Here is a 13891-nt window from a genome sequence, read left to right as displayed (position 1 = left end):
CTACCAGTCCTAGGAGATTCTTCCCTAAAGATCCCAGTGTCAAATAAGTTGGAAGCATTGAATATTAATAATAACAATAATAGTAGTAATAATAGTTAATTTTTAAAATAAACTTACTACATGCTACCAACTGTTCTCATCTTATTTAATCCTCTTGAGAGACCTAGACGTTCTTACAACTCTAAGGCTTATTTTTCAAATGAGAAAACTGAACCCCAGTGAAATCGAGTAACTGACGAGAACATAACAATGAAGATGCAGCGTCTGCAGGACCTCTGAGTTAGCTACACGTAGTGCTGCCTCTTGCATACTCTGCTTTTTAATTCCCAATTCAAATTCGAGTGTTAAAGATAACGATTCTTAAATTTTTATTTACTTTATTTTAGGAACTTACAAAATTAGTTTTTGTTTTCATCAGTCATGACGACCTCCTAATTGTTTGCTGTTGATTGTCTTCACAACCATCCTTGGATGCTAGCAAAGGTAGCACTTTCCCTGGAAAAGATCACCAAAAGGACTCCAGACAAATGCAAATGGTTCAAAACTGAGGAGGGAGAGATTTTTCTGCTTGGATGAGGCCTGGAACAAGGAACAGAAAAATGATAATTGGGTCTTTTAGCATCGTGTTAAATAGGGATAAACAAGGGTCTGCCAGGTGAAGGGGCATTCCAAACAGAGCAAACCGCATATGCAAAGGAAGGTGTAATACCTTTGGGAAACAATGAAGGTAGAGGAAAACAAGTAGGGAAATGAAATTAGAGAAAAGGCTGGGTTCTGCATTATTGTAGAATTACTGTAGGCATTTGACTTTGCAACCTTTACTCTAAAAGTTGTAGACAGCCAAAAGCACAGTAGTGACATGGTCCAGTAGGTCCTTGACAATGAAAACTACAGTCGATAGTGTTTCATGGTGGGAGACCCAATGAAGACAGTAATGCAGAGCTTTGAGCAAGAGAGAATGAGTTAAGATAGAATGAAGGAGGGACGCCGGGTGGCTCAGTGGGTTAAGTGTCTGCCAGAGTCATGATCCTGGAGTCCTGGGATCCAGCCCCACACAGGGCTCTCTGCTCAGCAGGGAGCCTGTTTCTCCCTCTGGCCCTCATCCCTCACCCAGCTCATGCTCCCTCTCTCTCCCTCTCTCTCAAATAAATAAATAAAAATCTTTACAAAAGAAAAAGATAGAATGAAGGGATCAGATTTAAGAGAGATTATTAAAAAGAAAAGCAGAGTAAGGAGACTCTTGCTCTTAAATGGTCTGTAAGGTCAAATAAATAGAATTAATTTGTGGAGGAGATATCTCTACAAAACAATATGATGCACTTTCAAGGAAATAACGTGGAAACATATTAAGCAGCCCTTCTGGTAACGTGGAGAATTTGCATTAACAAGTCCCAGGCTGCACAAATGCTTTCCTGGAAAACTATTCCCTTCCCATTCAGATTTCTCACCAAAATTGTCTACCCCAGTTATTGAGTGAAATATAAGACTGAATGGTAGGTTCTAAATGCTGCCCCTGCCTTCCTAGGCCAGGCCACTTTGTCTTTTTCCTTCTAAACTTGCCACTTAGGAAAGATGAGTTGGCATTCATGGAGATTCAACCAAATGTATTTGAGAAATGATGAGCCAGCTAAGAAATGTCAGTTAGACGCAAGGCTCAAACTTTGGTCCATTAGTCAGCGAAAACAGTATGCTTTGTACAATATCATTCTGAGTCCAGATTTTACTTCTATTCTTTTTATTGCATTTAAACGTTAACATGAACCCATAGCTGATATGTTGCTCTCTGTTACTAGTTCTAAAAATCCCTTGCCTTACTTGTCCTTACCCCTGAATACCATTTTATCATTTATATTTATGAATTATGAACATGAGTCATGAATGGTAACAGACATTCCAACAGGCAAGAAAAAGATATTGTCATCCCAGCTTTGTGGAATATTAATTTAGGAAACTAGTTTTTAAAGATTTTTATTTATTTAGTTTAGAGAAAGAGCGAGTGTGGGAGCGAGTGTGGGAGCAGACTCTGTGCTGATCTCTACCTCACGACCCTGAGATCATGACCCGAGCCGAAACCAGGAGTCGGACACTCAATCAACTGAGCCACCCTGGTGCCCTGAAAACTATTTTTAAGTATTACTTAGATTCAGGAAGTTAAGAAACACACACACATAATTTTTATCACATATTTGAGAGATAGAGCGATATGAAATGGTAAAAATTCTTACTGATAAAGTAGTTTGTATAAAACCAAATATAAGAGTTTTTATGTTTGATGAACATGGATAGCCAAATAATAAAAGTGTTTGCCTTCGCTGCTGCAACCCTCCCCCACCAAAAAATAGGAGGGATTTTTGGTCCTAATCACCAGGATAATCGATCCAGACCTATCTCACTTTGTGACAGAGAGCTTGTATTTTGTAATGAGAATTTATCATCCTATCTGCAGTGAAGGAATTGATATTCTTCATGTTCTTACCCATTCTTTTTTTTTATGTGAATGTTTTAGGTGTATCAGTATATGCATGAAACGATAACTGTTAATGGCTGTCCTGAATTCCGAGCCAGGGCCACAGCAAAGGTAAGGCTTGAGTAACTTTGAAAATACACTTGACCCCAGTGATCTAGTAATTGATTGTGCGCGTGTGTGTTTCAGGTATTCTCGTGTGTACACTGTAAGAGAATTTAGACATCAGTGGCAGCCCAGAGTCTAGAACCAGTACTACTTCCCAGGTAAAAATCCTAATGGAAAATTGAACGTTTCTGCTGCTTCTGTAGCTTAAGAAAGGAGAATGATTTCATTAAACTCACTAAACGTCCATTTGGCACAAGCAAATCTACTGGTTCATTGTATGAAATAATCCGTGGTTTTCTGACACATGCCTCTGATCCAAAAGAACGTGTTCCCTATTCAGTGCATGAAGATTTCTTTGCACAAGTCGAAAGATTTGACTTGAGTCAGACATGAAGAGAACTCACCTGAGACCCACTGACGCAGGATTCTTCCGTGTCTTCAGCAGAGCAGTGGGCAGCTTGCTGAAAGAATGTGACATTGACCTAGAGGGAAAGCCCATCACCTTTTGTGGTCGTGACCACATTCGCTCTTTAAAGACTCAAATCCAGAGATTGCAGAGAAATCTAAGGGAAATCTTACACTAATGGAAATCTTATAGCAATAGGATCATGAAATTATCTGGAAAATAGACCATTAGGAAACAGGAGTTTTAAACTAAGATCGCTGATGTAGTTCTTATTTTACAAACACAGAAGTGTTATAATAGATGCACAATGACTTGCTTTTTAAAAGCTCTTCTCTTTCTAATAATGTATAAGAAATAAGAACTGGTGAAAATAATCAGCATTTTCCATTTAATTCTTTTGTTTATATCACCTCGTTTGGTTTCTCTCCTGATTTTTTAGTTTTCATTCTGTAACTGAACACTGTAGATTTGTAAGTTGTTTTGTTTTGTTTTTTTAACCCCGGCAGAAGGAGGGTGTTATTATCATTACATCATGCTTTGCTTGTACTGAAGTGGTACTCACACAGGAAAATGATCCCTACATGGTTTAATTAAGGGGAAAGTGAATTATGTTGTGTTTTACCATTCTCATTTCTTATTCATGTAGAACAGCAGGATAGCAGCATAATGTTGCAATAGCACAATATTTTCTGGTTGTTTCTGGGCTGTCTGCATTGCATCCATGTCAGCCATTAAAATCTATGCATGACGACAAGGTTTGCATGAGCAAATGCATGTAGCTAAAAACAAGCCATTATTTCCATATCATTCACTAAATTTCATGAAATGCAGACAGTAGCATAATGCTCAATTGATGTGATAATGCTGTGTGTGGAAAAGAATGTCCAGTAGTTGGCAATCAATATTTTCACAGTGTTGAGTAAATCACTTTATGGTAGGCATCTAATCAACTGTGGTTAAGGCAGGTTCATGGAAATGGAAAATAAGCAGGCAGAGAATCTTTTCTCGATAGAAACGACTTCAGTGCTGTTTTTTTCTTTCCATGAGGGGTGGGAACTAATGGTAAGTTGTGTTTTCAACTTATTTTTAAAAATTAATATATGAATCTTAAAACAATGTCCATATTCAATGAAATTTTGTACACGTACGTATAAAACCATAGGCTGCTCATTTTGCCCACGATGCCATAGGAGTTGAAATATTAATATAAAAATGTAGGGGAAAACATCCTTACCGGATAAGAGGACCTCTTGTAACAATGCAAAATATGGATGTAAAATAATAATAATCTGTTTGAATCTATTATTTGTTTTAGCTTTTGTTTTCCTATAGGTATCCTCAGTCAAAAAAATCCCAAAACTAAATTTGCGAAGCCAGTGGTCTAGGCAGTAGCAAGATTACATACGTACTGGCCCGAGTTTATACATATAATTGCTTCTAAGTACATTGAGTAAATATTCATGAACATTTATGTGCAAGCACCGGGTAGACTGTGTGTCATACAGAGAAGCGGATTACACGGTCAACACATCATACACAGAATAGTTAGAGCATACGTACCGTACAGAGATAGTATATGGACCAGACCTGTTTTGAAGTCCAAGAAAAGGAGGAATTGCAGCTGCCTAAGGTAACTGGGAAAGAGTTTTATGAAGAAGGGAAATTTGTATCATAATGGATAAATTCTAGAAAGCCGGAAATAGCGAGGCAGGGCTTTACCAAAGAAAGGAATCCTAGATGACATTTAAATGAAGCAGGCTCCCTCCCCATCGTGCTCTTTTTTTCACAGGAGAATGCTATAAAAATAAAAGGAGGTGCTCAATCCTACCCACTGCAAAGCCTACGGTGAGCCTTGTGTCCCTCGCTTTACTACCAAATGACCATCTTTTCTTTCAGGCAACAGTTGCAGCTTTTGCAGCTAGTGAAGGCCACTCCCACCCTCGGGTAGTCGAACTGCCAAAGACTGATGAAGGCCTTGGTTTTAACGTGATGGGAGGAAAGGAGCAAAATTCCCCCATTTATATCTCTCGCATCATTCCTGGAGGGGTGGCCGAAAGACACGGAGGCCTCAAAAGGGGAGACCAGCTGCTGGCAGTGAACGGAGTGGTATGTTCATAAAATAACCAGAGGTTTTCTCCCCTAAGCAACCCCCCCCCCCCCGCTGTTACTAAAGTCAATGTTGAAATCCTAGAACAAATCAGAATTTTGTGTCCAAACAGCTTCCTCGGCACTGATGGACAGTAACCCTACAAATGCAGTCATTTTATAGTTTTTATGCCTCATTTCATTTGTTCGGGTATGATACGTGTGAACTAGTTATGAACTAGTTAGAAAACCATCCCAAGAAATCATCCCAACTTTTAGAATCATCCCCCATATGATTGTCAAATAGATTTAATGTTTAGAAGAACATAATAATTCCAAGACACTTTTTATTCTCATTACTATAGAAAAATAGACACATTTAAAAAATAAAGATAAAACTCCTCACCCTGTATTTTTTTATTTTAATTAAAGAGGAAGGATGATTTTAATGGGAAAAGATAATGCCCAGCTAATTCCCTAATGTACAACTATAGATAGTAAAAATATATTAGCGTCTTCCCCAAAAAAGTTTGATTATATTATGTATTCCTCCTATATATTTTCATTTTGGGATAAAGTTAAGGTAGATTAAAATATATAACATTTTAAGGTAGAAGTATAAACAGTTTTTTTTTATACCCTCGTATTCTTTGGATGTCATTGCCTCCGCGTGTAATAAGGACTTGCTAAAGAAATAACTTTATCTGAAGTGAATCGTTTTCTCCCTCTACCTTCTACTTACATCAAAAATAATCGAAAAGCATAAATTTCCAAAGTTTAAATAAGAACAGATCCATGTTTACCTGTGTACTCACCTAAGATCTTTTTCCTGGGAGCTTGAGATTTTAATCAACTAGATCTGGGGTATTTGTGGCCGTGTTGATCTCTGCTTAGAACCCAACAGTCAAAATAAAATGCATCTGGAATGTGATATCGGTAACTAGGGGGTAAATTCTTGTGTATTCATATCTTGTATTTTATTTCTTTTTTTTAAATTATTTTTAGCCTGACTAGTAGTTTTGTAGAACCCCAAACTGCTCATTCCACTCTGCCGACCTCTGATGGCCATCAAAATCATCAGTGCATGAAAATGCTCTATCACTGCAGCATTCCGATTCTGAAATTACCGGTTACTTTTTTGGTATGTAACAATGCTCTGAGATGAGCTTTCTTGATGACCTTTAGGTAACAATGGCTTTTTCAAAGCTTGTTTCAACTGATCATTTCGAGTCCAACTTCCTAGTAGAGGGCTCTAGAGCTGGGTCATGCAGCTGTGTCACAAAGTAATCTGTGCCTCCGGGTATGAATTTACTAGTTTATCTGAATATCCTGGGAAGATCAAAAGAAAGTATAGATTTTTTAAAAATGAAAAGTGCAAACAAGAACCAAAAATTCATTAATAGAAATTGTGATTATAGATAGCAACAATAAATGTCAATGAAATCAATTTACTAGGTGGTTAGTTAACTTTTAACTGTTTGTCAAAGGAGCTAAAGAGCCTTTGTTTAACCCATGTATTTGCGAGGAAATAGCTATAGGCATCTCATAATTTCTTATCCATTCCTTGCAATGACTTTATCTGGGTGGCTGCAGGGGGTATTGGGGACTGGAATCAGACCCATCAAGCTCTATCACTCAATATTTATATGATTATAAATTAACATCCCATACACTTGAATTTCCTAGTCTGAATAAGGGGAGTTGTAATGAAGGGCTCTAATGAAGCTTAAAATGAGGCAAAATGTCTTTTAAGAACTGTACTGTGATAATTTGGTCAAACACACCTTTGATAAGTAAGTGTGTTTATTGAAGAAGCTTGAAGAGAGTTAGCAATAGCCCTATGATATTGTTAATGCTAGTCTTGTTAAAAAGTAAATCTCAAGGCAAGTTCTGCTATACGTACAGGCCTTTTTATTTTATTTTTTTAAAGATGTTATTTATTTATTTGAGAGAGAGAGAGAGAACGAGCAGGAGGGAGGAGCAGAGGGAGAGAGAAGCAGACTCCCCACTGAGTAGGGAGCCCACCTGGCTCGATCCTAGGACCCCAAGATCATGACCTGAGCCGAAAGCAGACGCTTAACCAACTGAGCCACCCAGGCGCCCCTATGTGTATTCTATTTTAGCAAACATATTAGCAAAAAAGGCATTCACACGACCTCTTTGATAAGTTGATGAAATTCTAGCTCTCTGTCCATTCGGATGGTCCAGTCATTACCTGGGGAAAAAAGTGCACTTGAGGCAGATGAAACAACATTCCAGGGCCAGGATTTTGTTACCCCTACAGTCAGCCTCAGACAACCAGTTGAACTGGCAGTTGGATATAGAAGGTTTAGTGATCAAACCCAGACCACTAATCCTATGGTATGGGCTATGAGCCTCCTTAAGATTTTTGCACCCTGTTCATGCAAAGATGGGGAATGTCTCCAAAAGTCTTTAATATTCCACATATATTTAAAACTTTTAATCTTACCAGTTAAGTTTCATTTATCATGGTAGTTAATGAGTCACTAGTTTCACCAATTTTGAATCCATTTCTGACATATTTTTGCTAATAAGCAAAGCATCATTTGTTCAGTGAAATAGGTTTAACAAATGCTTTTATGGTGGCCAAGCTCTAGAATATTGCCTTTCTGATAGAATGCTTGCTGACCACCTTGGACTGGTTTAAGCTCCTAAAGTTGGGGTTTCAAATATTGCACATCCATATAATCAAGCTATATATTATAAACTATGTCTTTTAAAGTGTTTAAAAATAATGTATATACGTTTTAACAGTGTCTAACATTGACCAGATGTTCACCAAAAGGTAGTTTTCATTCTGTAGATGAGAAACTTCATGTTTCTCCTAGCCATGCAAAGAGTAATTAATCCCAGGCGAGAACCCTGGGCTTCTAATACCCATTCTAGAAGTCTTTTCAGTATAAATTTCAGTCAGGTAAAAGTACTTAATTAAAAAAACAAAAAAAGAATAACCCTGTAATGGAAGAGCTAAAAAAGAGAAAAGATTAGCAAATGATCAAATTATTTCTCTTTACACCTTAAGTACCATTTGGGGAAATTACTATGGAAGATTTTGAGAACATGTCATTATGAACTGAGAACAAATTTTAGAAGAAAGTGATTTGAAGGGCTGAAGCAAACCTGAACTACTGCAGTACAAGTACTCTGGGGAACATTTCCTAAAGTCCTACTTAAAAAGTGAAGAAATTATTCAGTGGATCTTTAAACATCTGAAAAGATATTTGAAAGGATGTCTTGATCATGTACGTTCGTTTTTATTCCCTGCCTCCTTTTAGAAAGGGTATGTCACAATGTCTGGCAAAAAAGAAAATATGTATATACAGAACTATTAACATGGCATGTTAGGTAATAAAGTGGAATGATGGAAAGAGGGAAAAATCAATAAATAGAAATAAAGAAAAGGTACAGCAATTGAGCAAGTGATTTTCAGTTTCTCTCTTAGTGTCTTGGAAGACAAAACGGAAGGAAAACCCATACCAGCTCAGCTATCATTGGAGGAAAATTTTTTTTTTCTAAACCTGAGCTCTGGAGAAATTTCCCATGGGATCCTTACAAATGAGACATTGAATCACCTAATACAATTTTCTAGAAAATACAGAGACCTTTTGTGTAGGGCTACTTCTACTATGCCAACCCTCAGTAAAAATAGAGCTGAATGCTCAATTAAAATTTAACATTAACAGAAGGTCAAAATGTTACAGTTTGAATTTATAGCTTTCTAATGATCTCCTTTTCACCTTTCTATGCCCAAGTATGTCATCAGCAGTTTTGAGAAAGGACTAAAGGACCATTTGTAAAGGGTGCGGCCAACGTGGAGGCAGCAGAGACAATAAATAAACTTAGTGATAGAGTCCAGGTATAAAAAAATCTCCGTAGAATGGTTGAATAGGCCTAATTTAATGAGACCCTCCATGAAGGCTTGCTCCTGTGCCCAGAAAACTAGCTACCTATGTGTAAAATCAGGGAGGAATGGCTAAACATCATAACCTGAAAGGAAAAAAAAAACAACAACAACCTGGGGATTTCAGTTGATTTCAAGAGGAATATGAGGGAAGTTGGGGGAAAAACCACAAAAACATGTGACTGTGAGTGTCGGGGCATTAATACGAATAAAGTGAACAGACATGGAAGGTCCGGCTCTGGAATGTGTTGTTTGGCTCACACCCCATTGTGCTCCAGTCCTGGTTCCGTCCTTGTGGAGAACAATTAAGTTCATCCAGAGATGAGCAGTCTTGTATCTGTGAACGTGTTAAAGAAGGACAGGAGTTGTTCAGGATGGAGAAGAGATTATTCAGGGGAACGACGGCTGTCTTCAGTTGTCCTGTGTTGTGTGAGCCGCCTGATGGCAGAACCAACAGCCTTGGGTCAAAGTCATAAGGAAGGTATTTCAGCTGCTTATAATAAACAGCTTTTAAACACAGAGAGCTCTATAAATAGGGAAACACTGAATCATGAAACTGTATGGGCCCGTCATTGGAAGTTTTCATCAGAGATTAGAAGACCACCTCGAAGGAGTACCGTAGAGTATGTGTACGGTGTAGAGAGCTGGAACGGTTCACCCCAAGGTCCCCTCTAACTCTGTAACTATGATTCTATGTCCTTAGATGGGATTTTGCTGAGACTGCTATACACACCCCCACACACACCCCTCTTTATACAGGTAAGTAGACTCCACCTATTCTCTGTGTACACTACTAATGAGAGATTTTTCCGGAACACAAAGATTAGAAATCTATTGCAATATAATACTTTGTGTTTATTTAGTACTTCACAGTTTATGAACAGCATTTACATGATACTCTCCCAATTATTCCTTAGAACAGTGAGCATGAAATGGATAGGGCCAGAGTTTGTTCCTCTCTGTCTCTGTCTCTGTCTCTGTCTCTCTCTCTCTCTCTCTCACACACACACACAGAAATGGATACACAGAAACCCACACTGAAATACACACACGAAACTGAATTCCAGCCTTTATTGTGATCGTAACTGATGCTTACCAAATGTAATTATTAGTTATTTAAAAAGTCAATCCCAATGAAATTGAATAAACTCCATGGATTGTGCCAACATCAATTTTCTCTTTTTAATATTAAACAATAATTGTACAAGATGTTAATAGTGAGAGAAGCTGAGTAAAGGATACATGGGACTCCCCTCTCTATTTCTTTTCAACTTCCTATGAACCTGTAATCATTTCCTAATAATCTTTTTTAAACAGGGAAAGTTCAAAGGAATCAACTTGAAATAGGATATCCCACTGGTATTGATGGGAGAGAGGGCAGGTGGGAAGCGGACGGCAGAAGACAGAAAGATAAAATAAAAGTACAAGGACTTTAAAAATATGTCACAGTGAGAAGAGGCCTTCATTAGCTTCTGAAATCTGTGTGTGTTTTTAGAACATCATTGGTGGGAAAATTGCAGTTAAATTTGCCCAGCTCTGTAGTTAATCCTAAATAAAGCTGTTGATACAGTGTATGCACAGTGCTAATTGATTTTTAAGCATAACAGATGAATGAGTAAAAGTTTGGGGATGGAACAGAATAAATTGTTTTCCTGGAATTTGGCTTTTTTCCCATTCTATAAATACCTATGCCGAGTTAAGGGTGAGTACTCACAGTCTAAATTACTTATGCAGAAATGCTGTCAGGTGTGGAATGAGGACGAAACAAAAATTAGAATTCCTTAGATCTGAGCTCTCTGGGGCTACAGCATCCCAGAAGGGAAATCTGTATGAAAATCTTATTTACCTGTTATCTGAACAAAGAGAAAACACAAATAAAATGATTTTTTTAAATTACTATGAAATACGTTAAGATTTCTATGAAAATGTAAGCTCCGCATCAGAATGTGTGCCCATTGACAGCAGTAGTTTTTGTTCTTTGCCTATCTTCAGCCTTCCGACAGTCCCTATCTGTAGCCGAGGCTCCATATAGAATTGTTGAACTCCAGACACCGCTGTTAAGCACTTTACATAATGAATTTGTTATTTCCCCATAATGATCTTTTGTGGTAGGTGCTATTATTAGTACTCTCATTTCACATGGGGAAACTGAGGAAGAGAGTAATCCAGAAACTGCCCCGAGGTCATACAGATACTGAATGATAAAGCTGGAAATTCTAACTCAGGCGGTCTGGCCTTATTCATTGTCATTTAAAGGTAAATGTATATCTCAGCCATTAATAAATTAGTATTTTTATCTATCTGGAGAAAAGATCAAGGTATCTTAACCTTTATGGGTTTACGTAAGTGCATTATTGGTGGGAAAAGGGTCTATCCTTTTTCTCAGATTCTTACAAGGGGCTTTGACCTTTGAGAAGTTAAGAACCATTCCTAAAAGTAGTAGTGTTTTGAAAAAGGATGTGTTTACTTGAATTCAGGTGGCTCAGAACACGGAAGGGGCCTGAAGAGTTTGGCTTGGATGTAGTCGACTTGTTCTATGTCTGCCTAACCCCTCACTCCACTCCGTGCCAGACACAGACGTTTCTGAGGCTGCGGCGTGGCCTGGACAGCCAGTTCCAGCCCTGTCGACGTCTGCTACCTGTTGGAGGGGAGCAGACATAGTCCTCAGAGGGGGAAGGCAGAGAGGCAGAGCCTCAGTCTTCCCTTTCCCTAGAGGCCTGGCGTGACGAACCCCAACTCAGTCCTAGGCCACGGGGCCTTGAGAAAAGCTAGTCTTACATCTTCTCTCTGCCTAGGAGTCATTTCCAGGTTCTTCACCTTTCTCGGCAGCTGAGTGGCAGATCGTTTGGGTTATAATTAAATAGGAGGGCAAGCTGGAATTCAGTGAAGTACTGAAATTTTTTGTTCTCTGGGTGACTTTATGTGACACTGCACTCACAACTGTGAAGGAGCCACAAGAAATGCCATCGTGTTGTTTTAGCCCTGTCACCTTGGGAATGACACAGACAGGGCACCAGTACACAGGGCTCCAGTACACGGCAACGCAAAGCAGGTGGTAGTCTGGGCCCCTTCATCCTGAGGTGGCCCAGGAGGTCGGCCACCCCCACAGAACAGGTGACCGTAGCTCGCAGGCTCCAACGGCTGCATTCCTGCCCCGCGACTGCGGCCTGAAGGAATGGGCACTGCGAGTATTCGTTCACAGATATTAACTGCCCAACTTGAGCTTTGAGCGTCCACTGAGATTGTGCTGGCAAAACGGACTGAAAATGTCTCAGTGCCAGGACACACTCACATCTAGTCAGTAATAAAGGACAAATCTCTAGATGCTAGAAAGCATTCCTACACATCGGGTCAGGCTGCCCTAAATCTCTATTTAGATTGCTGATGACGGGTGTTTGACTGTTCAGTGTAGTTGCTGCTGGTGCAGTCTTTCTCAGAGTTATTTTTACCGTTTGTTGTTTGTGTTTTCCTCATTTTTGTGCTGCTATTTTAGCAATTTTTTTCATTCATTCAACAATTATTTGTAGAGCAATTATTAGGTGACAGCTGCTGAGCTAAGCCCCGGGTATAGATGGTGAACAAAATAAAAAAGGTTGTAACTGTCAGCCTGGTAGAGAGTAAGAAAATGAGGCTGATAATAATAATAAGTATATACACATACATCTGTATGTAACCGGTGATACATCTATCTATCACTTCTCCCAACCGAAAGGAAGTCACCCCTATGGTTGAGTTCAGTTCTACACTGGTCAGAATAATGAGATTTTCACTGCAGGTGTGGATTCGTTTCCTATGGCTGCTCCAACAGATTATCACAAACTTGGTGGCTTAACCAGTAGAAAAATCTTCTCTCCTTGTTCTAGAGACCAGAAGTCTGAAATCAGTTGAATGACCCAAAACCAAGGTGTGAGCAGGGCTGTGCCCCCTCTTGAGGCTCCAGAGGACAATCCTTCGCTCGCTTCTTCCACCTCTAGTGGCTGCCTGCATTCCTTGACATTTGGCTACCTCGCTCAAATCTCTGCCTCCATTACCTTTCTCTCCTGTGTCAAATCTAAGGACACTTGTGGTTGCATTTAGGGCCCACCTAGATTGTGCAGGATAATCCCCTAATCTCAAAATTCTTAATTTAAGCACATCAGCAAAAACCCTTTTTCCATGTAGGCCAAGGTTCCAGGGAATAAGACCATTGAGGGCGGTTATCCAGCCTTCCACAGTGTGCCGATTTCCTAAATCCAGAGAGCGTACACGTGTCCAGGACTAGCGACTAGGACCAGTTGTCCACAGGCAGTGGGGGGGGTGGGGGCGGGGCGTAAATTGGTTTTCCACTCAGGTCAGCATGTGCTGAATCTTGCCCACCCTACTCCTGTTCTTCCCCTCCCACTTTGGGACCTTTTCTCCTTTTACTTTTTGTCTATAGAGTCAATGAAGCCCTTCGGGCTCCTCTTTGCCTTTCCCCGAGCCCCAATTCCGGCTCCTCTTTGCCTTTCCCCGAGCCCCGATTCCCTCTCGTCTTTGGATAATGAACAGCAATGCTGCCATCACTTTCTGCTTTACAGCCAAAGGTTTTCAGCTGTTTTGGGGTCTTTTTTTGCCACCTGGGTGTGGACTGAAGGAAGCCAAGGGGGATGGGGGAGACACAAAAAAATACAAATTTATACTTCCAGATATAAAACTGCCTCGTAATTAAGCACTGTGACAAGCGTCAGAAAGGGAAAAGGAGAAGAAAACAAGGCGCCATGTGCAAGAGTGTGAGGAGCTACTTTTAATAGTGGTAGGGATAGTCTCTTTGAGGGGTGACCTATAAGCTGAGACAACGGGCAAGGATGAGTCTGCGTCCTCAGAGGAGAGAGCTTGTGTGGGGGCTCCCAGGAAAGGAAGTCTGTGACTTGCCACATGGGAGAGGCTG

At 39.7% G+C, this 13891-nt stretch overlaps 1 protein-coding gene across 2 annotated transcripts in view; it reads left to right on the top strand.

Annotated features, from left to right (window-relative positions):
* LIN7A (lin-7 homolog A, crumbs cell polarity complex component) overlaps window positions 1-13891 on the top strand; it is a 116991-nt gene that overhangs the window by 78869 nt on the left and 24231 nt on the right. For both annotated transcript variants that reach the window (XM_040637297.1, XM_040637296.1), the window contains exons 3-4: window positions 2507-2578; window positions 4875-5084. In XM_040637297.1, coding sequence (XP_040493231.1) covers window positions 2507-2578; window positions 4875-5084 — 282 coding nt within the window. The remainder of the gene's footprint in view (window positions 1-2506; window positions 2579-4874; window positions 5085-13891) is intronic.

Source organism: Ursus maritimus, unplaced genomic scaffold (genome assembly GCF_017311325.1).
Source record: "Ursus maritimus isolate PB19 unplaced genomic scaffold, ASM1731132v1 scaffold_21, whole genome shotgun sequence".
Taxonomy (NCBI): domain Eukaryota; kingdom Metazoa; phylum Chordata; class Mammalia; order Carnivora; family Ursidae; genus Ursus; species Ursus maritimus.
This window is presented reverse-complemented; position numbering and strand designations above follow the sequence as displayed.